Source organism: Silurus aristotelis (genome assembly GCF_946808225.1).
Source record: "Silurus aristotelis genome assembly, chromosome: 6".
In the NCBI taxonomy this organism is placed as follows: Eukaryota; Metazoa; Chordata; class Actinopteri; order Siluriformes; family Siluridae; genus Silurus; species Silurus aristotelis.
This window is the reverse complement of record NC_139579.1, coordinates 6,395,121-6,420,899: the sequence shown is the minus strand read 5'-3', so window position 1 is coordinate 6,420,899 and position 25,779 is coordinate 6,395,121. Positions and strand designations below refer to the sequence as shown.

General features: G+C 38.7%; 2 protein-coding genes across 3 annotated transcripts; both read left to right on the top strand.

Moving 5' to 3' along the window:
• Nucleotides 1–524: 524 nt before the first annotated feature.
• On the top strand, nucleotides 525–7,974 carry crabp2b (cellular retinoic acid binding protein 2, b). Its single transcript, XM_083544453.1, has 4 exons — nucleotides 525–714; nucleotides 3,866–4,044; nucleotides 4,737–4,853; nucleotides 7,678–7,974. Exons 1-4 carry the CDS (start codon nucleotides 627–629, stop codon nucleotides 7,726–7,728), a joined length of 435 nt encoding a protein of 144 aa, XP_083400579.1. The 5' UTR covers nucleotides 525–626; the 3' UTR covers nucleotides 7,729–7,974.
• A 4,991-nt stretch (nucleotides 7,975–12,965) lies between these two features.
• On the top strand, nucleotides 12,966–23,562 carry scamp3 (secretory carrier membrane protein 3). 2 transcript variants are annotated; one of them, XM_083544401.1, is made up of 9 exons: nucleotides 12,966–13,297; nucleotides 13,450–13,533; nucleotides 15,625–15,741; nucleotides 16,840–16,963; nucleotides 17,746–17,874; nucleotides 18,341–18,500; nucleotides 18,717–18,818; nucleotides 18,924–19,041; nucleotides 21,603–23,562. In XM_083544401.1, exons 1-9 carry the CDS (start codon nucleotides 13,244–13,246, stop codon nucleotides 21,750–21,752), a joined length of 1,038 nt encoding a protein of 345 aa, XP_083400527.1. In that variant the 5' UTR covers nucleotides 12,966–13,243; the 3' UTR covers nucleotides 21,753–23,562. The 2 variants fall into 2 exon arrangements, with proteins under 2 accessions (XP_083400527.1, XP_083400526.1); XM_083544400.1 differs by having other exon boundaries at nucleotides 12,973–13,297; nucleotides 16,837–16,963.
• Nucleotides 23,563–25,779: the final 2,217 nt, after the last annotated feature.

The window sequence follows — 25,779 nt, the reverse complement described above, 5'->3', positions numbered from 1 at the left end:
AAACCAAATTCTTGAAATATCACATGTACATAAGTATTTAGACTCGGAATTTCTTTTTAGTTAATTCACCTGAATTTCTGAATGATCTTAACAAAACTCAAGATTGTGTTATCTGAGGATAAAGAAGGAAAACATTTTTTCTAAAAAAAAAAAAAAAAGAGAGAAAAGGAAATGGGTGTTTACACCTACAGGTAAACTTGGATTTATATCTTATATTTATATATATATTTCTGCCAATTATTATAGGGTTATTTATCATCTTATCATCATATCAAGAGAGAGGGAGAAGTGGAGAGGTTCAGAGAGTTAAAGACAAAGAGAGGGAGAGATAGAAAGGGGAAAAAGAGAGAGGGAAAGAAGAAAAAAGTAAGAGTGGAGGAGGGGAGAGAGAGATGGAGAGAAAGCGGGAAATGAGAGAGAGGGAGAGGGAAAAAAAGGAAAAGGGTAAAAGGGAAAAGAGAGGGGGGGGTAGAGATGGGGAGAGATGGGGAGAGAGATGGAGAGAGAGAGAGAGAGAGAGAGAGAGAGAGAGAGAGAGAGAGAGAGAGAGAGAGAGAGAGAGTGGAGGGGGCACCTTGGAAATTTTAGCGGTGAACTCGCACGAAGGAGCCGTTTGGAGAGAATAAATGAACATGGAAGACCAAGTGGCCAATTTCTCTGGAACCTGGAGAATGAAAAGCTCAGAAAGCTTTGAGGAGCTGCTTAAAGCACTGGGTGAGTTTTTATTATTATACTTATATATTTTAAAGATGATTTCATAAAAAGAATCATAATAAAAATGCAAAGTTTTACTTCTGGTACTTTGAGAATGATGAATGCAGAGGATCTGGATGCTACTTTTGAGTAAATATTGGTCTAAACTGGAGATATTATTGATGGTATTGTGTTGTGTGAGCAGCATGCGGCTGTATCCTTTTCACTGTACCTTTATAACACAGTTCACCAAGTCATTAAAGGCTTCAAGAATCATATACAGGCGGGTTTGGGAATAAATATCACCTCTACTGGTTCTGAAAGGAAGTTCCTTTCCCATTTCCATTGTGCAGACGAAGGCCAATTTGTTTTAACCAATTTTTTGACATGAAGTAACACAATACTGATGCTTTTTGCTTATAATAATGGTAGTGGAAATGCATGAAGTCTATGTATTTATGGGAAATATTAATTGAACATGGCTAGTGGATACACAATTGTTGGATTTATAAGTACACTATGGAAAGAAAGTATTGGGACATCTGTCTTTTCCAGCCATATCTGCTTCTTTCCCAAACTGTTCCCACATATTTGTAGGTACACCTTTGTATAGGACGTCTTTGGATGCGTTAGCTTGAAATTTTCCTTTAAATCTGTACCAGCATGACCTAAAATACACAAAGTGAGTTCTATGAATATTAAATATGTATGGGCTGGAGTGGAACTTGAGTGGCCTGCTAGAGCTTTGACCGCAACCCTACTGAACACCTTTGGGATGAATTGGAATGCTGACTGCACCCCAGGCCTCCTCACCTACATCAGTACCTGATTTTGCTAACACCCTTGTGGCTGAATGATCACAAATCATTATATTATTCTTAACTTTTTTTTCATACATTATAGTTATACTTATATATTTAATATACTTTTTATACTTTTATACTTTATTTGTTTTAATTTTTGGGGGAGTGGTGGCTCCAGCGGTTGAGGCGCTGGGTTGCCGATCGGAAGGTCTGGGGTTCAAGCCCCGGTATCGCCAGGCTGCCACTCTTGGGCCCTTGAGCAAGGCCCTTAGCCCTCTATGCTCCGGGGGTCCCTTACGAGGGAAATATCAAGGTCCGTGACGTCGGAGTGACGTGGGGCCGCCTTCCCGTGGGCTCACCACCTGCAGGAGGGGCCGTAAGGGACGGTGCTGTGAGGATTGGGCAGCAGTCGAAGGCGGGGGCCTGCTTAGACTGCTGCCCCCGCGACCCGAATTACGGATAAGCGGGGGGAAATGAATGAATGTTTTAATTTTTATATTTTGTATTGATTATTTTGTTTGTATATTCTATTTCTATTTTTCATGTTTACATGTTGGACAGTTGTAAAAAGTATTTCACTGCATATAAAGGTATGAATGTGTATGTGACAAATGGAATTTAAATTTAAAATGTAAATCTAGTGGAACATCTTCCCAGAAGAGTGGATGTTATTATAATGGGGTCTAAATGTGGAATAGGAAGTTTAAAACGCACAACCTTATGATCAGGTGTCCACAAACCTTTGTCCATACAGTGCATATAAATAAATATAGATAGATATTATTTTGGGGAAAATATTAAGCTTTTAATGGTTTTAATATCAAAACTCTTAGTGCCGGTCCCAAGCCCGGATAAATTGGGGAGGGTTGCGTTAGGAAGGGCATCCAGCGTAAAACATGTCCAAATCAAACGTGCGGAGGATCCGCTGTGGCGACCCCTAACTGGAGAAGCCGAAAGAAAGTTTTTAATATCAAATCATGGGTCAGGAAATGATTATAAATTGAATAAAAAAAAGTTGGGTTAAATTATTAGCAAATTACAGGATACTACCCCATTCTGATCTCTATTCTTTAAGACTCCTGGGTAGATGGGCCATGTCTCAACTTATGATATTTTCAAGTTATGATGGGTCATTGGAGTGCATCTACATCTTAATTCAGGGTACTAAGTAAATTTACATTACATCCAGTTCCCCTGTTTCTTAAACACACCACAACTATATTCTGCTGTTTCATGCATCCATAGCATATATCACTTTACTTTTCCCTGCTCTACCTATTGTATTTTATGTCTGCTCTCACAAATAATCAAGCCATGTTATAAATGATTTAATTACCCAATAAATTAGTAACGGATAATTTATACCATTGCTAAAAATAAGCCTGATTGGCCCGGTATGTTTGTGTTTTTTTTTTTTTTTCTTCTGGTTGCAGGGGTGGGGTCTCCTTTTTCCATTTTAATGATCAACACATCACCTTATACATGAATGTCACGTCAATGAAGTCGTATTATTCTGTCAAGCTATTTTCACTTAAGGATTTTTAAAGGTTTATCATTTGTTCTCAATTCAATCTGTATTTGAGTTCTTAGTACTTTCCCTTAACATTTTTATTTGGACCATTAATTTACTTTTAGTACCAAATAATAAAAAAGTGTAATGCTGCTCATTTCGTTTTCTTTTTGGCCAGATGTTTTGCCAATCAGATTTGTTCTTGCATTAGATATAAATTCAAAATATTAAACATTAGTTCATCAGCAAACCAAATTGTATGTTTGAACAGGATGCCAGATGACAATATTTTACATAATAAAGAAATGTACACACTGACCTTACTTGAGTAGATTTTTGTCTCCATGCTTCTGCTTGTAATTATATTAAGTACAATTTGAATAAATATTTGTATTTAATACTTAAGTAAATATTCTGTGTCTTTTCCACATCTGCAAATGATTATTTTCTTTGCTATGTTTTGTTAGATTTCTGCTTGTCCAATATATTCATGTTCTGTATGGTGATGTTTTTGACTGTCATAAAAAAGTAATGAACATTGAGTGTCTGACCAAACACACTGTCATGGGCTCTGCTAGGGTCTTGCTTATTTACATTAAATTCTTTTGCCATTGCTTTCAGATTAAGTGGAAAAAAACCTTCTGAACAGAATACGCCACCCAAGGATAAAAATTTATTCATGATTCACTCTTTCCTTGGCCAAGCTGAGGGAAGTAAGGTTTGGTGTATCTGATTTTAATTACTTACAGGAAATGCATTCCATTCCATTTAATGCATTCAGTCAGGAAACCAGGTAACCACAAGAAGCAGTGTTTTGCTCCAGCGGTGCTCTCATTCCTTATTCGGTGCGTGTTTGCAGGCGTAAATGTCTTTTTGAGGAAAATCGCAGTAGCAGCAGCGTCCAGGCCCTCAGTGGAGATCGAGCAGCAAGGAGAGACTCTGTCGATACAGACATCGACCAGCGTACGCACGACTCAAGTGTCCTTCACCGTAGGTCAGGTTTTCAACGAGACCACAGTAGATGGACGACCTTGCACGGTAAATGTAGTTCTTTGGCATTTTGGCCTACTGTAGACTCAGTCCAACCTGATCTTATGCAGTTGTATCACATCTATCTTAAAGTTTATCATGATATGTTTTTTCTGTACACTTAACACTTGTAAAAAGTATTATTTGAGTCACTGTTACCTTTCTCCTTCTTTTTATGTTTTCACCCACAGAATCACGTCTCATTTCAGTTCAGTGTAGTTTAACCGTGCTTTAATAGCATGAATGTTACGAGTTGCATTTTACAAAAAAATTAAAATACACATTTCTACATAAAACTAATATAAAATCAGAACACAATCCAGAACACCACCAAAAAAAAAACCCTGCCAAAATGGTGTATAGTGGGTGTCTTACTGTCCCACACTCTTGATGCTTTTTTTCTTGTTGTTTTTTTGTGTAAAGAAAATCTCCAGAGATCATCAGTTTCTGAAATACTCAAACCTGCCCATCTGACACCAGCAGCCATGCCACCGAGCTGAGATAACTTTTTTGTTAAAGAAAGTTTTTTTGTTAACTAAAGCTCCTGAGCTGCAGAGGCCTAAATTTACACAGTGTACTGCTGCCACTGCATTGGCTGACTGGAATGTGTAATTTACAAGTGACAAAACCAATTGAGAGCATTCAGTTAGATGTTCAGCTATAACAACACACCTTTTCATGTGCTTGTCTTTCCACTTAAGAGTTTTCCAAAATGGGACACAAACAGAAAGATCACCTGTGAGCAGACACTGCTGAAAGGCGAGGGACCAAAGACATCCTGGACTCGTGAGCTGACTGACAATGGGGAACTCATTCTTGTAAGGCAATATCTATATTTGCCATAAAGATACCAGTTGCTATACACAGTATCTCACAAAACTGAGTACACCCCTCATATTTCAGCAACAATTTTAGTATATCATCTCAAAGGAAAATACTATAGAAATAAAACTTGGATATATTTTACAATGTGCAGCTTGTATAGCAGTATAGATTTACTGTCCTTTAAAAATAATTCAACATACAGCCATTGTTTTCTAAATAACTTTTGTGAGATACTATCTATACTGTATATAGTAATCCCCTATTTATTGTGGTGGTTACGCTAAACATTTGACTTCATTTTATGATTAATAATTATATTTCTATGAATTAATTTTTTTATCTCAATATAAAACTCCATAAAAACAATTCCCTATACGTTATTTGGTCTATTGTGCTATATATATATATATATATATATATATATATATATATATATATATATATATATATATATATATATATATATATATATATATATTTTTTTTTTTTTTTTTTTTTTAATAAATATTCTTTTTCCCCATTAATCTACACTCAATGCTCCATAATGACAAAATGCAAACAGAATTCTAGAAAAATCTGTAAGTATAAAAAAAAAAATCAAATGTATATAAATATTCAGACCTTTGCAACAAACAAATTAATTCTGACCCCTTCCAATTCTCTTAAGTGTTGCTGAGACGTCTCTACCCAAAAGTTTATTGCTTGGACATGATTTGAAAACAAACATCCCTATAGAAGGCCTTACAACTGACAATACATATCAGAGCAAAGACCAAGCCATGGAACTGTCTGCAGAGCCCAGAGACAGGATAGATGTAAGGCACAGATCTGTACTACAAAAAAATTGCTGCTGGACTGAAGAGTCCCAAGAGCAGAGTGGCCTTTATTATTTTTTATTTTCAGAAGTTTTATTTTCAGATGTTTTATCTTTTATTATGTTAGAAGTGTGGCACAACCAGGACACTTCCAGGAGCTAGTCGCTTGCCTAAACTGAGCAATCAGGGGAGAAGGGCCTTAGTAAGAGAACCCGAAGGTCACTCTAATTGAGTTCTATGGATCCTGTGTGGACAACCATCACTGCAGCCCGCCACCAATATGGGCTTTATGGCAGAGTGGGTAGATGGATGCCTCTCCTCAATGCAAAACCCATGGAAGCCTGTTTGGAGTTCGCCAACAGGCACGTGAAGGACTCTCAGACTCTTTGGAACAAGATTCTTTTGTCTGATGAAATTGAACTGTTTAAATATAATGTCTGGAGGACATCAGGAACCGCTCATTTTCTGCCCTAAAGCATCCCAACAGTGAAGCATGATGGTTGCAGCAGCATGCGGTGGAAGTGTTTTTCAGCAGCAGGTGGGCAACTGGTCAGTGTTGAGAGAAAGCTGAATGGAGCTAAGTAAAAAGATGTATTCAATTCAAACCTGTTCCACAGCACTCAGAACCTCAATCTTGGTTGAAGGTACATGACAGAAACCTTTATAACCCATATAACAAGCCAAAGGTGCTTCAACTAAATGTACTGATTAAAGGGTCTAAATATTTATGTACATGTGATATTTCAGGTTTATTTATTGTAAAAAAAATGGACGGATATACAGAGTAACTAGGACCAACTTATAAATACTACTTCTACTGGTCTGCTAGTTCTATTAAGATTTTATTTAGGCTTTTATGTCAATGTGCTCTCTCCAGTGCTGTTTCTAACTCAGATGATTAGGTGTTGGAGGCCCATAATTGTATAGGATGTCTTTGGAAGCAGTAGCATTAAATTTCTCCTTTACTTAAACTAAGAGGCCCAGATCTGTGCCAGCATGACAATGCCCCTGTGCACAATGCCAGCTCCATGAAGATATAATTTAAATGGGTTGTAGTGGAAGTGTAGTGGCCTGCTAGAGAACTCTGACCTTAACCGCACTTAACACCTTTAGGGTGAATTGGAACACTTACTGCACTGACAGGCTACTTAGGAACTGATCCTAGTTCCAGTAAAAGGAAATTGTATTGCTACAGGATACACAGACATTCTACAGTAAAACCCTGTTAAACGAGCATAATTCGTTCGTGAAAATTGCTCGTAGGTCTATTTGCTCGTGAATAAGAATGAATGTAAAAGCGATTTTCTGTTCCGAGACGTCATTCGATTGCTTATTTCTGCATTTAAAAAGTATTTGTAGCCTATTTTAACAAATAAATACACCACAAATACCCGTAATGTAAACATAATTTAACACTTACCCATGTGGTAGTGTGAGACGCACACCATGCTCATAACCTTCTTGGTTTCAATGGTAATTCTATTTACTTTCTTTTTCCCAGCACCATTACTGATTTTCTTGGGAGACATTTTTTAAGATTTCTAGTGAAATAAAAATATAACACAAAAAGTTAAGTTTTTGCTGCACTGACGAACGAAAGCGACGAGCGACACAAGATCAACTAAGAGACTGATGCTTCCCTCGGCCGAAAGTGGGGAACTGGCATCATGGGTTTGCTCGTGCCTTTGAAATATCTTCGTTTGCTCGTACTATTAGTTGCTTGTACAATAGGGTTTTACTGTATACACTTGTGTGCTTGCAACTTTGTAGCAACAGTTTGGGGAAGAATCACATACAGGTGTGATGGTCAAACGTGCACATATGTTTGGCCGTATTGTGTGGTTTAGGTCATTTTAAAAGACAGTAGAGCAACATCTGGTGCATGAAGGCAGGTCTACATTGGAATACTAAATTCAAGATCCTATTCACTGAAACCTCAATAGTTCAATTATTTGATACTAAACTGATTGATTGCTTTAACGGCTCTTTTTTTTTGTTTCAGACTATGAGTGCTGGAGATGTTGTCTGTACTCGTGTCTATGAGCGAGAATGAGGGCTCTCAGGTTTTTGGCCTTCTTCAAACCACCCCCTTATCATGTATTCTGTGGTACAAGTGTCTGTCTTTAAAGTTTGCTATCTACTATTGACTGTTCTGATAATCGTTTGATACATGCTCCTATTTTACTGTATGTACAGCACCATGAAAAACTTATTTGCCCCTTCCAGATGTTTTCTATCTTTGCATGTTTGTTTCACTTATTTTTTTGTATTTTCATTTAAATAAAATCTACGAAATCTATATGTTACCTAAAATGAAAATGAAAATCTCAACTCACAAGTTGAGACAGACAAAGAAAACGAACATTATTGGAATTTATTAGTCTGGGAAAGGGTTACAGGGCCATTTTACTACAGAGTCACTACCAGAAACTGTGTTGAAGCTTCCCAGACACTGTGTAGAAGATTCCAGATACTGTGTTGAAGCTTCCCAGAAACTGTGTTGAAGATTCCAGAAACTGTGTTGAAGATTCCAGAAACTGTGTTGAAGCTTCCCAGACACTATGTAGAAGATTCCAGAAACTGTGTTGAAGATTCCAGAAACTGTGTTGAAGATTCCAGAAACTGTGTTGAAGATTCCAGAAACTGTGTTGAAGCTTCCCAGACACTATGTAGAAGATTCCAGAAACTGTGTTAAAGCTTCCCAGAAACTGTGCTGAAGATTCCAGAAACGGTGCTGAAGATACCAGAAACTGTGTTGAAGCTCCAAGAAACTGTGCTGAAGATTCCAGAAACTGTGTTGCCGCTTCCCAGAAACTGTGTTGAAGATTCCAGAAAAACCACAACAAACCAAGAGGAACATATAGGCTACGAAAAATAAATAAATATATAAACACCCAAGTTTTTCATGTTAATGTTAAAATGACCTTTATGGAAATGGTTTCTGTTACATCTGGCTTAAACAAAACACAGCATTCCATAATCAAAACCAACACTAAAATGTGGTGGTGGTATGATCACATTTGGATTCTTTGATGTATACTTTGGAGGAACCATGAACCATTTTGCTCTCTGCAAGGGAGATTACGCAGTGATTTTCGTATCTGCATATAAAACATATCCCATCATCAGATCTGAAGCTCAAATGAAACTGTCTTATGCAGCAAAACAAGAGCAAGTCCTTCTCTGAATCCCATGAAAGCGACATAAATGAATGCTTTCAAACTGGCTTAATCCTGAAAACCCTTTAAGACCTTAAATGAAAAATTTGAGCTTGAAAATCCTTTATTGAGGCTGATATATTCTATTTCTTTGACATTTTAACCATAGTTACTGCTAAATGTGGCAACTTAAATGTGGGGCTGTGGGCAATAACCTTTTCAAATGTGGTGATGTACAGTAGGTGTGAATAGATTTTCCCTTTAAGTAACTGTGTTATGTCATGTTTTGTATTACAATTGTTGTAATCATATACAGATATTTTCCAAACAATAATAATAATTCTCGAATTTCAGTGAACAAAAGATAAAATTTACATGAAGATTTGACAAGTTTTCCAAGCTTTTTTCCTGATGATTTCTTTTTAATTTCAAGGGACACATTAAGCATTTGCTTCCCCTCATTCCGTGATCGTTTTTCACTTCAGACCGTGTGTAAAAACTCATGAAATTCTCATGAACACATTTTTTTTTGGAAGTAATTCAGTGAAGGAATGTTATGATCATAGACCTTTTTATTATGAATATCTGACCAACTTATTTGCTCATCAGTTCATCCCATTTGAGAACATCGCAAGCTTTCTTTTTCTTCTTCTCTCTCTCTGTAGCTGTAGCATGACAAATGGAAAAAAAAAAAAAAAAAAAGCTCTTTATTGGATCCTATTCAGATTGAAAGTCGAACAAGCTCTGCACATACTTTCTGACTCATTAGAATTGTATGAGAGAGACAAAACAAATCCAAGTCCAATTTTATTTCAGTAAACTAAACACGGCTACACACACACTCTTGCAAAAAAAATTAAAAGGGCATTAAACAAGGCAAAATCACCAAAAGGAACATTAAATAAACACAAACACATTCTTTTGCCTTGGAAAATGTTCTGCTCTGGTGTTAACTGCCCTGACGATTCAACAGGGGCGACATTAATCATCGTGTTGTATTACAGCGGGTCGTTGACTCCGTTCTGTGGAAGCCCTTTCCTGCTGGTTTTGGTTTGATTAAGGCCCTGTTTTCTTCCCCCACTAATCCAAACCATACAGACTGGATACAGGGTACAAAACCCACAACCCGCCTGGAATATGCTTCCATCTACTGCCTGTTGCCACAGCAACTCGGCCTCATTCCTGAGACGGTGATGTCATGGGGCCGTGTACAGCTCAATTGGCTAAGGAATGTTTTTTTCCTTTTTTTTTAAAGACCTGAGGGCGAAAACACTGTAAAGCAAAGAATTACAAGGGTTTTTTTTTCCCATCCTGCCTGTTTTTCTAGATCTTATAGACCAATATTGCAAAATATATATTAAATATTATAGCTGATATTCATCATGTTATTACATAGTCAATGTATTGAATATATTTAAAAAAAAATATTTTATATATTTGGGCTTCTCCCATTAGGGGTTGCCACAGCGGATCATCCACATGTTTGATTTGGCACATGTTTTTACGCTGGATGTCCTTCCTAACGCAACCCTACCCATTTATGCGGGCTTGGGACCGGCACTAAGAGGGGCTGGTTCCCTGACCGGGGATCGAACCCGGGCCGCAGCGGTGAGAGCGCCGCATCCTAACCACTAGACCACCTGGGAGAATATAAATTTTTATTTAATTAAAATATTTAATTACACAATTTTATTTGTGCTAAATGTACCTTAAATTAATACTTTTCAAGTTTTTAAGAATCTAATCAACATGGGCATGGACAAATATGGATGCTTTATGCAAATTAATGTTTGTTATTAGTAACATAGAGCATGAAAAATAGACAAGTTTCAAAGGTCATAGAAGAGTTTTCAAAGTACTTGTTCATCTCTATTCGAGACATGAAAACAAGAACATATAAATACCAGGGATCTATTACTTCTCTTTCTTTGCACTGAGTAATTTACTTACACAAGCCTGTTCACATTTTCAGGTGACAGGGCAGCTCATTAAAATAGTCTTGTAGATGTTTTAAATGGTGTTTTAAATTGCGTAAATCATCAAGACACCAAACAGAACTTTTGCTATGTTTCCACACGGACGGTTTTAATTGCTGGACATGTGCATCACGGAGGATTTTGGTACTTGATTTGAGACTTGGCGTATCAGTAAAACAAATGTTTAATGTTAAAAAAAAAGGTTAAACACCATTTTCCACAATATAAAAGTAAATCAAACTTTATAAAAACATGCCAGTAGGTGGATTAGCAACATTGCCTCTAGGTAACCGTGTCTATAAGTGTCAGTTTTTAAAACGTGCTCTTTAAAGACCTACATACCCTGACCAAGATAACAGAGGCAAGTAAAAAACTTTTCAAGATGGTATAAGGATGAAACCTTGAGAGGAACCAGATTTAAAAGGGATTTCATCCTCATCTGAGGAACACCAATCATCTATTCATTATATTTCAATTGTTGCTGAGGTTATCAACTGTTCACTGCTATAGAATAACATCTTAATCATTTCCTGAAGTGATCATTTACATGGGAGGCGAGGATGCTTGTCCATTTACTTATGAAGCAGCGAAACCAACTGAAGCAATGCCAGATCATAACCACTGCTACCACAGGCTTGTACAGTAGGTTCTAGGCAGATCAGTTTGAAGCAGGGTAAATCTGGACTCATCAGACCACATAAATTCTTTCCATTGCTCCAATCTTTATGCCCCCTAGCGAACCAAAGCTATTTTTTGCCAATTTGCTGCATTGATAACTGTTTTTAAGGCAACACAGCTTGTCTTAGCATGTATGTGGAAATGCTCCTACGTTCACTATTAAACATAGCCTTGAGTTCTGCTGTTGGTTTTTTTTCTTCATAATTTGGGTTATTAAATGTTTAAGTGATCTCCCATTACAATCATTCAAGATTTTTTTCCGACCACGTTTTTTTCCTCGAAGATGATCCTTCACCACTGTACTTCTACATTTTGATGCGTTAAACAGTTCTTAACCGAATTTTGGTACTTCCAGAAATCTCCCCAGTTGTTTTCTTCACTTGATGTAGGGTAGAGAAGAACAACCTCCTGGAAGTAATAGTTTTGGGCCCCACAGTGTCCTGATCTCAACATCATCGAGATCAGGATTCGTCATCAAGATTGTCACCTGGGATTAATTGACGAGACAGGAGAAGGAGTTGAGCAAACCCATATCCACAGAACATCTCTCCAAGATATTGGTAACAACCTGGTGGTAGCTCAGCGGTTAAGGCTCTGGGTTACTGATTGGCAGGTTGGGGGATCAAGCCATAGTACTGCCAAGCTACCGCTCTTGACACCATTGTGCAAGACCCTCATGGCTGACCCCAGCTTCATAACATAGCAGAATAAGAATTTCACTGTTTTGTAAAGTACACGTGTAAAGCAACTTTCTTTCTTTCTTTCTTTCTTTCTTTCTTTCTTTCTTTCTTTCTTTCTTTCTGTTTTTCTTCCTTCCTTCCTTCCTTCCTTCCTCCCTCCCTTCTTTCTTTCTTTCTTTCTTTCTTTCTTTTTTCTTTCTTTCTTTCTTTCTTTCTTTCTTTCTTTCTTTCTTTCTTTCTTTCTTTCTTTCTTTCTTTCTTTCTTTCCGAGTTCCTTATGAAACTGTATGCAAGTGGACCTAGAATAATTCACGCAATTTAGCAGGCAAAGGGTGGTCACACCAAAATGACTTGGACAGAGTAGCATATTTTCTATTTTTACAGAAGTAATAGAATAGAATAGATAAGAATAGAATAGAATAGAATAGAAGTGATCAATTGCATAGTACTTGAGGATGCTTGAACATCACACCACAAACGGGTTCCTTTTTAAACAGTGAAATTAATTTGTAGCAGCATTAATAACGACATATTATGAAACAAAACGAATTGAAAGTCAGTAACACCAGATCAGACATCTGACCCACAGTGTAGGACCTTATTTTCAGCGGATGAGTCCCGCTTTCAAGTTTCCTGCTCGTCCTCAACGTTAAACGAGCGCATTGATATTAACCCTGTACCTATTACAACCAGAACTACTTTCCGAGCCAGATCGATTGTACCATCTTGACCAATCAGAATCGAGCTTCCAGCCGCGCCGTCAAAAAGCTCGGGCACGCCTAGTTGTGTTCTCACTGCTCACGTGTTCTTATCGCTGCAGTCACATGACAGTTTACTTCCTTATTCCTTTCCTTTTTGAGTGACGGCACAAGAAAGCAAATGTAGCGATCGTCAAATTTAACGGCACACCGTGATACGATTCATCTCATCGCCGAGACTTGGAGATTTTTAAGATTTAATAGTCTCCTTCCCAAGGATCTGCTCTGAGAGAAAACCTGGATCAGATGATGATCCAGAGATCTTTCTAGGCGTTTGGCAGGAAAATAAGATTATTGTGTTCTCCAACTTCAGCAGAGATGTCAAAGTACACGAGTTTTCCTGCTCCCAGCGAGGATCAAAATCCATTTCAGGTGAATTTTGGATGATCTACTGGATTTATTTTATTATTATTATTATTATTATTATTATTATTATTATTATTATTATTATTATTATATATTTTTTTTAAATAAGGTTGATCCACTAATTTTGTGTGTTTGTGATTTGTGTGAAATGTTCACAGGATCCTTCAGTGACACAACACAGCAACAGCACAGACTATCCCACACTGGATCTGTACAATCCCTTCGACAACAGGACGGCTGGGGTAAAGGAGAAAGATCACTGATTATTCTTCCTCACCTTCTCATACATCATATAGGTGTATATATAGGGCTTAACAAGCAATTCAGCGTTCAGGATCTTTCATTATAATCATATACATGCAGGCCTAAACACATTATTATTATTATTATTATTATTATTATTATTATTATAGTCACTAGATTGATCGATCTATCATCAGTGATGGATCATTTCCACATTAGTGTCTATCACCTGAAAAGCAACTCTGCAGCTACACCGTCATGGACACTACATTGATCCAAAACATGTGATCAATTTTCATGTCAGTCTCCATGGTGACCCCATCATATTAACGATGATGCTGCCTAAATGCTTTGCAGCCCACAAGATAAACAGTAACGAGAAATCTTCAGGAATAGGACATAATTACTGCGGAATTGCTATAAAACCAATATCTGTCAGTTTGATAGACCGAGACTACAATATTACTTCTGGAAATATCGTTAATTATCACAGGAATGTGTATGAAAAATATAATCTGTTCTTGGAAAAGTGGTGCAGGACTACACAACGAATAGGTTGGACTATCAGGGGAGATGTGTCTTAGTAAAAACGATAGTGAGTGTTTGCCGAGCTGGTGGTGACTGTGGTGGAGGAAAATCTCCCAGAGATGGCATAAGGAAGAAAGATTGAGAGGAACCAGACTCAAGAGGGAACCAATCCTCATCTGGGTTGCACCGAATGTCCAAATATTACAGTTAAACGATGTTGCGGGGTACAGTGATGGTGATCAGAAGCAAACTGTAGTCCTGAGTGTAGTGTAGCAGACTGTTGACATTAATCCATAAATAATTAATGTCCAAATCCGTCCTCAAAGCTCCTGTTCTTACTCTGTAATTTCTTGAAACCATCCCCAGCTGCACAGAGTGGCCTCCAATCATAGAGAACACCATTCAGAGGCAGGCTGGGACGAGTCGGGCAGATCCGGGAAATGGAGAGCGGCAGGAACAGTGGTCACTGGCACCTCAAGAGCATGTTTAACTAGAGAGAGAGAGAGAGAGGAGGGGTAACAGGAAGAGAAGGTTATGGATTATTATGTGTTCTTATTGTTGTATGAAAGTTAACATCACTGTGCAGTTTGGACTCCGGCAAGTCTCGCTATGGCAGCATAGCTAAAAGGGAGAACCAGAAGGTAACACAGACATGAGGGATCTCTGGGATAAGAGACGACCCACCACACCACCGTCAACGAACCTGAGTGAACGTGTGAGAGTGAGGGGACGACAGCATACAAATATCCCAGTTCACCAATCACTCTATATCCATGATTCCTCCAGATCTGCGCCTTTACCTAAGAAAAAATCTACTGATAAAAGACTTGAATAAATAAATATGTTTTCAGCCTCCACTTGAACACTGAGACTGTGTCAGAGTCCCGAACACTGACTGGAAGGTTGTTCCATAACTGAGGGGCTTTATAAGAGAAGATCTGCCCCCTGCTGTAGTCTGCATTATTTGAGGTACCAACAAATAACCTGCACCTTTTGATCTATGTAGGCGAAGAGGATCATACTGGTACAGAAGTTCACTCGGGTACTGCGGCACGAGACTTTTAAGTGCTTTATACGTCAGTAGTAGTATTTTATAATCAATGCGAGATTTGATTGGGAGCCAGTGTAGATTAAAACAGGGGTGATGTGGTCATATTTTCTAGATCTGGTGAAGACATTTGCTGCTGCTTCCTGAACTAACTGAAGCTTATTTATGCACTCGAACACACAGACAGTAAAGCGTCACAGTAGTCTAATCTCTTTTTAACAAAAGCATGAACTAGTTTTTCTGCATCCTGTAACGACATCATATTTCTAATTTTAGCAATATTTCCAAGGTGAAAAAAGGCGATCCTGGTAAGGAAAGGCTACAGTCAATAATCACACCGAGATCTTTGAATGCTGTACACACTGAGACATAAACACAATCCAGAGATGCTTCGAAATCAGAAAGTTTACTTCTAGCTGCATGCGGTCTGCAAGTACTTCCGTCTTATCCGAGTTAAGCAGAAGTCTAGATTCGATGACTTCAGTGCATTTTGTACTTCTCCCCCATATTCTAGCCTCCACCTCCTTACGATGCCAATCCACCAGCCGCCCCACCGACCATCCCGTCTCAGAACCTGCCTAGCAGGACGACTCCCACGGAACCCAGGAATTACGGATCCTACAGCACTCAGGTGCTTTTCTTTCTTTTTACTTTCCGTTTTCAACCTCTGTCTAAGAAAACCAAAGAAACTAATGTAGAGCCACTTCACTTTGAAAACAGACATATTCAAACAAACCAAAAGGGGAAAGCTATCCCATAATAAGCTACTCCAACTTTTTGTTTAATTTGCTGATCAATGATTTGTTACCATGGTTACTAAGGTTAAAAGCATAATATTTTTCCCCAATCTAATACCTATCTAGATTTATTTATATACACTTATGGACAAAAGTTTTTGGACACCTACCCATAAGATTTGTGTGCTTTGTAATCATCCCATTCCACATTTAGCCCCTATTTGCTCTATAATAGCCTCCACTCTTCTGGGAAGATGCTCCACTAGATTTTGGAGTGGGCTTGTGGAGATTTCTGCTCATTCATCCACAAGAGTGTTTCTACAGTCAGGTACTGAGAAGGCCTGGGGTGCAGTCGGTGTTCCAGATCATCCCAAAGGTGTTCAGTAAGGTTGAGCTCAGAGCTTCATAGCAGCTAATCTTCTATTTGAGCTTCATGAAACTGGCTTTGTGCACTTTGTGTCATGCTGGAACAGGTTCAGATCTATTAGTTTAAGTGAAGGGAACATTCAATGCTATTGCTACCCCCCCCCCTCCAAAAAAAAAAGAAAAAAAACCTATAGCATTGTGTGTCTCCATCGGTTTGAAGAAGAAGTGCATATGGTTGGAAAAGTCAGGTGTCCCAATACTTTTGTCCAAACACATTTACGGCGTTTGACAAATGCCTTATCCCTCACATTGATCTCATTTGTACATCTAAACAGCTATAGGGTTAAGGGCTTTGCTCAGAAACCCAGGAGTGGTAGTTTGGTGTGGCTGGGATTTGAACTCGCAACCTTCGGATCCAAAGTTCAATTCAAGTGTAACCTGAGTAGCTCAACCAATCTTTAATAGAAGCATCCTGGATTCCAAAATGATCAGGGAAAAGAGATAAACCGCATCCTGGCACTACATGGACACAGTGTAATATGATGGTGTATTTAGCAGTATTGTTTTTTTTTTTTTTGCAATCAGTAAAGTGGCCTTTCTAATCTCGCTCTCTCTCTGTAAAGCAGTCTGCAGTGAACAACACGACGGCTGACCTGCTGAAACAGCAGGAAGAGTTGGAGAGGAAAGCAAGGGAGCTGGAGAGGAGGGAGAGAGAGCTGGACTCCCAAAGCCGTAGCACCGGCGGGGCGTGTGAGTATACGAGTCATGAATGATGAGCTAATTGGCCAGAAGTTAACGCCCCCCTGGTCATTTACGGCATTTGGCAGATGCCCTTATCCAGAGCTACTTACAACCAAGCAGTTGAGGGTTAAGGATCTTGTTCCAAGGCCCAGCAGTGGCAGCTTGGTGGTGCTGGGATTTGAACTCATGACCTTCCTATCCAGAGTCTAATGCCTTAACGATTGATCTACCACCCTTATCCAGAGTGACTTACATTTATCTCATTCATACAGTCGAGCAGCTAGGGCCTTGCTCAGGGGCCCAAGAGTGGCAGTTTGGTGTGGCTGGGATTTAACCTCACGACCTTTGCGTCCAAACTCCACTGCCTTAACCACTAAGCTACCACCTTCCATTTTTATTAGCTTTATTTATCAGATATTCCAGTTCATCATATTTCACAATGCATCTGCCACAGTTGGTGTCCTTCTCTTCGTGTACCCACAAAGTCTTAAGCACACAATAGTTTCTAAGAAAACACAAACCCGTTTCAGCATGACCGTTCCCCTGAGCACAAAACCAGCTCCACCAGCACACGGTTTTCTTAGAACTCGAGTGTCCTGCCTAGAGCCCTGACTTCTAACCCCCCCCCTGTACACCTTTTGAAATAAGCTGGAACATCTCATCACAATCATCTGCACACTTTTTTCCCCCCCATGAACCGGCTCTGACACTATTTTTAGCTCTTCCTGTATGTCCACTTTTGGAATGTATGTGCGTTATGTGGTTGAGTGACATAACTGTGTTTGTTTCAGCCTCTCAAAAGAATTGGCCTCCGTTGCCATCTTTCTGTCCGGTGGGTCCTTGCTTCTACCACGACATTAACGTGGAGATCAGCCAGAGCTTTCAGCGCATTGTCACCACCCTGTACTACTTCTGGATGTGTAAGATGCATTTCAGTAATTGTTTCTTCACCGAGTAAGAGAGAATGCGTTAAATCGGGTTTGATGGTACACAGTTCGAATAATTATGCAAATGTATTTAATTATGCATTTTTTTTATTTATTTTTGCTGTTAATGTATTTCATTCAGTCTTCAGCATCAGCTGATTGAATCTGTAATGCATTTCTTTTTTGAATATGGAAACAAGTCAGTTAGTTGTAAAAAAATTTTCATTGAGTTTATTTAAACAATTTATATTTTTGCATATTTATATTATATAATATAATAATATTAATTGCATTATGAGGTTTTGAAGTCCAAGCTTGCAGTATCCTGTTTAAACCACTAGAGGTCCAAAATTCATAGTTGGCTTTAATAGTTAATACACAATTTGTTTCATATTTACTTAATATTAATTAACAGATTTTTCTGTTGTCATTTGAATTTTTTTTATGTTTCTACATAAAGTTTCAGCATGCACTCTGGCCTTTAACTTCCTCTCCTGCCTCGCACTGTTTTGTGTGGACACGAGTAATGGTGTTGGCTTTGGCCTAGCGATCCTCTGGCTTCTGCTCTTCACCCCCTGCTCCTTTGTCTGTTGGTACAGGCCTGTGTATAAAGCTTTCAGGTATGTAACACTGGTTTGCGCAATAGTTTGCAGTACAAATGTGTTAAAAAATCTGGTGAGAAATAAAAATTTTGTATTTATTAACAAAAAACAATAGTGCAAAGATTTTGCGACACCATTTATTTTTATTAGCTCTGGTGCAAACCACTGTAAAGGTTGATTTGATGCATTTCTTGTCATTAATTCAGGAAGCTGAATCTCTCTCTGTCTCAACAGGAGCGATAGTTCCTTCAATTACTTTGTGTTCTTCTTCATCTTCTTCGTCCAAGTGGTGCTGTACGTCCTTATGACTATCGGCATTCCCGGCTGGGGCTTCAGGTGACACGAATAACGTATTACAGTACTGAATTTTTGTGCACCAGCCACTCTTCTGTTGCTCACGTGCTGTTTTCTCTGCCTTCATCTCACTCTCTGATTATGTAGTGGATGGATAGTGGGACTTGCTGCATTGAGGACAAATAAGGGAGTTGGGATTATCATGCTCTTGAATGCCTTGGTCTTCACTGCTCAGGCTTCCATTGGTGTGGTTCTGCTAAAGAAGGTAACCTGAAAATGATCTCTCACTCTTAAACATCTTGCACATCAACGAACACACCTTTGCTATAGGAATAGGAGGGGAAAAAACGATGTTTGTGAGTGTGTGTAATCCCAACGGGAAAGACAAAAATAATGTACTTAAGTATTCACAGACTTTGTCATTGACACTTAAAATTGTGCTCCTGTTTCCACTGATTATCCTTGAGATGTTTCTACAACTTGATCGGAGTTCACCTGTGGTAAATTCTGTTGATTGGACATGATTTGGAAAGGCACACGCCTGTCTACATGAGGTCCCACAGTTAACAGTGCATGTCAGAGCAACTCCAAAGACCTCTGAGACAGGATTGTATTGAGGCACAGATCTTATCATCCATAAATTGAAGCAGTATGGAACCACCAGGATGCTTCCAAGCGATCCGGGGAGAAGGGCCTTGGTCAGGGTGGTGAACAAGAACCCGATGGCCTCTCTGAAAGAGCTCTAGCATTTCTCTGTGAAGAGAGGAGCGTGGCCAGACAGAAGCCAAAAAGCCTCAGTAAAAGGCACATGACAGCCTGCCTGGAGTTTACCAAAAGACACCTGAAGGACTCTCAGACCACGATAAGCAGAAATATAACACTTTTTGCCCTGACTGCCAAGCGTCATGTCTGGAGGAAACGAGGCACCGATCATCACCTGGCCAGTACCATCCATACAGTGAAGCATGGTGGAGAGATCTGCAAATGGCTGTGCAGCAATGCTGTCCATCCAACCTGATGGAGTTTGAGAGGTTCTGCATAGAAGACTGGGAGAAACTGCCCAAAAGTAGATGTGCCAAGCTTGTAGCATCAAACTCAAAAAAAACTTGAGGCTGTAATTGGTGCCAAAAGAAGCTTCAACAAAGTATTGAGCAAAAGCTGTGAATACTCATGTACATGTTTTTACAAAAAAACATTATTTTTATTGTTTTTCATTTTTAATAAATTTGCAAAGATTTTAAACAAACTTCTTTCACATTGTAGGAATAAGGCTGTAACATAAAAATGTGGAAAAAGTCAAGCTGTGTGTGTGTGTGTGTGTGTGTGTGTGTGTGTGTGTGTGTGTGTGTGTGTGTGTGTGTGTGTGTGTGTGTGTGTTTTTTTTAATTTATTTTTTTTTTAAAGCAGGCTGTTCATCATGAAATAACACTTATATGATTGAGACTAAATATAAATTTTTCCCCTGTGCTCTAGATACTGTATGTAGACCTTAAACTTCACATTTCACATTAACATGCATTTCCTGTTCGATCTCTGTTCTGTTATCTTTGTTAAATAACAGGTGAAGTAATTCGAGATTTATTTCTGTTTCTGATTTATTTTACTTCATCAGAACTAAAGGTCAAAAAGTTTACCTACACCAAATTGACTGTCTCAAACAGTCTGAAGGATTCTAGAAATTGATCCAACTGACCTTTAGAAGATATTGATTGGCCAGTGGTATAAATAGAAGTTAATTGGGAATGTACTTGTGTCTGTTTTTAAGGGCGTAGCTTTAGGGCTACATTTTTGCCTCCTGATACCATCAAATTCAGCTAAGACCTCAGGAAACTAATTGTGGCCTTTCATTCATCCTGTTCCTTATTAGAAACTATTACAGAATAACTTAAGGTACCACAGAGCTTCTAGGGTCAGATATAGTACATACAGAATGTGTTGAGTGAATCTTAAAAGCCCCTGACTTGTACAATGTAGCTTGTGGAAGGATACAATCAGTATTGAATATAATAAAAAATCAGTAGTACTAATGTATGTCAAATTTTGACCCAGTGGAAATCTGATATCCTGATATCTGCTATGGGAAGTGGTAGCTCAGTGGTTAAGGCTCTGGGTTACTGATCGCCAGGTCGGGGGTTCGAGCCCTGGTATTGCCAAGCTGCCAGTTTTGGGGGACCCTCTTTGCTCCAGGGGCAGTGTATCATGTCTGAAGTAAGAATTTGACAAGGACATGTGAAAGGCATAAAAAAAAATCTCTCTCCTCCAAAAGTATTGGAACAGCAAGTCCAAATTGATTGCGATCCAGATGATTTGGTTCGTGATCAAATGACCGAGCACGTTTTCAGGTTTCATTCCCGATATTTGCAACCGGATATCTAATATAGCACGTTACTAATCCTGAAGGAAATTCCTTTTTCCAGCGTCTGCTGCAAGAAACAAAAATAAATATTAGTGGGATATCAATAAAAAAAAAAATGAAATATTCTATATATACAAATGTATTTTGAAAACAAAATGATACCTTTGAAATCCGGCGAGTTGTAACACGCGTATAATCTCGGCGCACGACGAGCCGCGAGCCCAGCTGAAACAGAGCCGCGCTGTGCGCCCCTGATGTCATGTCCAGTTAGGAAAAGCAGCAAGCAAACGATTAGGCATGCCGCCTTGATTCATGCAAAGTAGTGTAACATTCGGCGAGCTTGTCTCATTTCCCTATCCGCTTTAATCGTCGTACGCCAAGATTGAAAGGCCGCTCATTTGCATTGCTTCTCTGCTTGTAGATGAACTGCTAATTCCATCACTTAGATCGTTTTTATCCCCCTCGTCCAGGTCCACTCTCTCTACAGGCAGACCGGTGCCAGCTTCCAGAAGGCCCAGGCAGAGTTTACCACCGGAGTGCTTTCTAACGAAGCTGTGCGCCAAGCGGCCGTGAACGCCACCGCCTCGGCAGCACAAGGGGCCTTCGTCGGAGCACGTTAAAATACAAGGCAACGTGATTGTTTTGGGGAGGTGGGGTGGGGGGGATATAAGGTGGATAGGGGAGAATCCAATGATGAATAAGAGCCCAAAAAGGGTCTACAGAAATATGAAGAATTCTGTATACTTTGTAATTTGTAGTCCAACACTGTTAACAACCAAACATTAGGCCCTTTTGCCTGCGTGTGAGTAGATACAATAGATTGAGTGGAAATTTATCTTAACACATTTAAGTTTTGTAAGTCAATTATGCTTGTTTATCATACCTTCGGCCACTTGGCAATCATTTCTGATCGGCAAAACCGTAGTCTTTTGGCTTTTTTGTTTGTTTGTTTGTTTTGTTATAGCTCTTCATTGATATTGGGACTGTTCAGGAAAGCATTACCAAGTGGATTCAGCTTCCCCACACAGGCATTTTTCCTTTTCTCTCGCTTTTTCTCTATCTATTACTTCCTAGGAAGGTGGAACGGTGGTAGCTTAGTGATTTAAGGCTCTGAGTTACTGATTGGAAGGTCCGGTGTTCAAGCACTGGTATCACCAAGCTGCCACCCTTAGGGCCCCTGAGCAAGGCCCTTAATCCTCTGTGCACAACTGGCGCTGTGTCATGGCTGACCCTGCTCTTTGGCCCCAGCTTTCTAACATCACTGGGGTATAAAAAGAAAGCATTTCACTGTTCTGTATATGTTCTGTATATTCGTTCTTTCTATTGTTGATATGGCCACTCCGAGTTTTCCGAAAGGATACCTCGAGGACAAAACCCCATACTAATCATTTGAAAGTCATAGGAAAGTCATGTCCTGGGTTTTGTGTTCCTGCTTGAATAAATTTGGGTTAAAAGCTTCAGAGGCGTCAGAAATTGAATACGAGTCATATTTCGGATGACTGTCATCACGGGGTTCGTCTCCACCACTGTCCAAAAAAAAAAAAAAAAGGGACTTTAAATCCAAGCGTTCCAATTTGAAAATAAAGCTACAGTATATAACATTTTCCCTACAGGCCAAATGAGCGAAACAAGTCGTAAGTTAATGCATGGTAATAAAGACTGATGCTAATATTGGCCTGTATTAAATTTGCTTTATAGCCTCACACTGTAATCTAATACTGTGTGCCAAACTTCCTGAGGCTCTGAATGAAAAAAGTCGGGAGAAAGACGGCTCATTTTCGCTTCTTTTTACAAATCACTAAAAGATTCATGGATTAAATGTAATGTACGGTGGATTTCCTTTTCCTGGTGTACCTTGGTGTCGTTTGAGTCTTAAAACATCTCTGTAAACATCCAGAAACCTCATGATCCAGCATCCGTTCATGAGTAAGTGTCTTGAAAAACGTGATACATACATATTACCATATATTATAAACATTTGAACTAACACATCAAAACCTGTACTTTCGATCTGTCATTTTGTAAAACAGTTCCAGACTGTTAAGACTGTAGCAAAGTGGCAGCCGCCATCATTCAGGAAATGATCATTTAGTTATTTGGATGTGACTAAAAAATGCTACCTAACTGTATAATTTGTCAAGTCATATTTGACTTGACTTGACTTGTCCTCTTTCTCGTTTTCCTTCAATCGCCAGTCTACGTTTAAGCACATGCCAAATGTATTTATCCAATGATGTATGTATCTTGGTGCTTTCTCTGTGCTTTGTGCTCAAAGTTTTTTTTTTTTTTTTTTTATATATCTAGATTTGGTCTTAAAATCCAAGCCTTTCTGGTATGATTTCGGTGTGTGAGACCACTAAAATGTGCTACAAGTAATGTTTGTGTGTGTTGTTCATTTGTATTAATAAAAGAAATACATCAGCCTCAAAATGAATTGGACTTTCCTTCATGTTCTCTGTGGAAAGTTTGTATTAAAGGGTGGTATTTATTTTTTTATTAACGAATTATCTAGTTTTCCAGATTAAAAGGATTATATATTATTTTAATAGATTCGCTTCTGCACTGATTGGAATGGAACAGTTTAAAAAGCTCCAGCGTTTGTTCATTTTTAATGAAGTTATTAGTAGAAAGTGAACACAATAGTGATGATATTTCAGTGGGTAAGATGTTGGACTTCTTATCAGAAGGTCGTGAGTTCAAATCCCAGCACCACGGGCGTGCCACTACTGGGCCCTTGAGCAAGGCCGTTAACCATATAAATGAGATAATATGATAATAAAAGTGGCCCTGGATAAGAGCATCTACCAGAATTATGGTTCTTTATATTATGTCAGTTCTACTTTTAACACAGTTTGTAGTCACTATAGCAGTACACATACAATTGTGTTACAACAGCAATTCCGAAAAAGGTGAGGAAAAAATGTAAACTAAATAAAAATTGATCGCAGTGTTATGCAAATCTAATCATATATTTTACTCACCAAAATACAGAAACAGAATACCTATCAGTTGTATAAACTGAGAAGATTTACCATTTTAAGGGGAAAGGCTGGAAAATAAAACAGGGTCAAGTTTATCACTGTGTAACTTCCCCTCCGCTTTTCCCAACAGTCCGTATACATCTGGGAACTGTCCTGACCTGGAGGTTGTGTCTGAGGCAAGATTCTATTCAGGGTCTTCCTGGGTCTTAATTGTCAATAAAATGTTTTTTTTTTTTTTAGATTTGCCAATCATTGAATTCTCTTTTTATATGCCTTTTTTATGTTTTTTCCCAACTGTTTTGGAATCGAGGTTGTAAAAATATAAAGGTATACAGATTAGTAAGAGCTATTGTAGGGCTAGAACGGAAATCATCTCTTAAAAGTCCAATTTAGTCTGCATCTTATCAAGATAGAAGTGCGATTGATTACATTTAAATTCAGCATTTGGGAATCACTGTCAAGTACGCAACAAGGCAACATAATACTCTAACAGAAAATATTTTACACTCAAGGTGTTCATTATAGCTGATATAGTGATGGTAGTGATATGGTGAAAAATAAAACAGCATAATAGTTTACCTTGAAATAACATAGGCTCTAATAGACTGGTGTGTGTTCTGCCTCAGGCATAAACTACTATATAAATAATACTCTTTCTGAGATATAAATGCTGTACATTACTGACTACCATTTTAAGACCATAACTATTTATACTAATATTTCCATTCCCCCTTATCTTAGTTTACAGGCAGAGGCTCTTCAACTAGTCCTCAGAGTGTCCCAGGTGATCCATCAGTTCAGTCAACACAGTAATAGTATACAGTTGTGAATGAGATTAGGCATGAGACCTGGGTTGGGAGACTGATCGTTCCACTTACCTGTTACATTATTTAACAAATGTTAACATGAAATCACTGGTGAACCAGACAATCAGAAATAGGCCTAAGCTAAAAGTTTGTGGCACTTGACCACTACACCCCAAATTGTTGCCTCAAAGTTCCAATCAAACTTATTGAACGTCTTTGCATGCTGTAGTATGTAGATTTCTCTCCACTGGTTGTTGTTGTTGTAGTGGATGAACCTGAGCCTCTAATTCATTTACATTTACATTTACATTTGCGGCATTTAGCAGACGCCCTTATCCAGAGCGACGTACAAAAGTGCTTTAAATCTCTAGTAATGAATAAATCTACACTGGTACGCAAGTTCCACCTCTTGCTGAATGATCACAAATTCCCACGACTCCAAAATCTATCAGGCAGCCTTCCCAAAATTTTAGCTTATTATAATTATAGGGAAATAGGGAATAAATCTGGACTGGGATGTTCAACGAGTTGTTTGTGATGGTCATGTGTCTACTAAATGTTTTTCCATATAAAATAAAATTATTATTTTTTTTTTTAACAGATTTTTACTCTCTAACCGCACATAACATGCATTTACTGTATCCCATTTACTGGGAAGGTTATTTTGAATGTTTGAACACTGCATTCACTCTGGAGGTTTGACTGCAGTCATGATGTGGATGGAACGTCATGGTGGTGCAGTGAGTAACATTGCCTCTACACAGCTACAGTGTCCATAGTTTGATTCTTAGCAATGGTTACAGCCCATGTGGAGCTTCTGTGTATGTTTCTTTCCATCCCCCTAAAACCTGCCACTAGGT

Bases quoted from the DNA above. Each gene is read 5' to 3' on its own strand.
- crabp2b (XM_083544453.1), top strand. From the start codon at position 627: ATGAACATGGAAGACCAAGTGGCCAATTTCTCTGGAACCTGGAGAATG. The intron at 715-3,865 runs GTGAGTTTTTAT...GCGTGTTTGCAG, and splicing joins GGAGCTGCTTAAAGCACTGG to GCGTAAATGTCTTTTTGAGG. The intron at 4,045-4,736 runs GTAAATGTAGTT...TTTCCACTTAAG, and splicing joins TAGATGGACGACCTTGCACG to AGTTTTCCAAAATGGGACAC.
- scamp3 (XM_083544400.1), top strand. From the start codon at position 13,244: ATGTCAAAGTACACGAGTTTTCCTGCTCCCAGCGAGGATCAAAATCCA. The intron at 18,501-18,716 runs GTATGTAACACT...CTGTCTCAACAG, and splicing joins CCTGTGTATAAAGCTTTCAG to GAGCGATAGTTCCTTCAATT. The intron at 19,042-21,602 runs GTAACCTGAAAA...CCCCTCGTCCAG, and splicing joins GTGTGGTTCTGCTAAAGAAG to GTCCACTCTCTCTACAGGCA.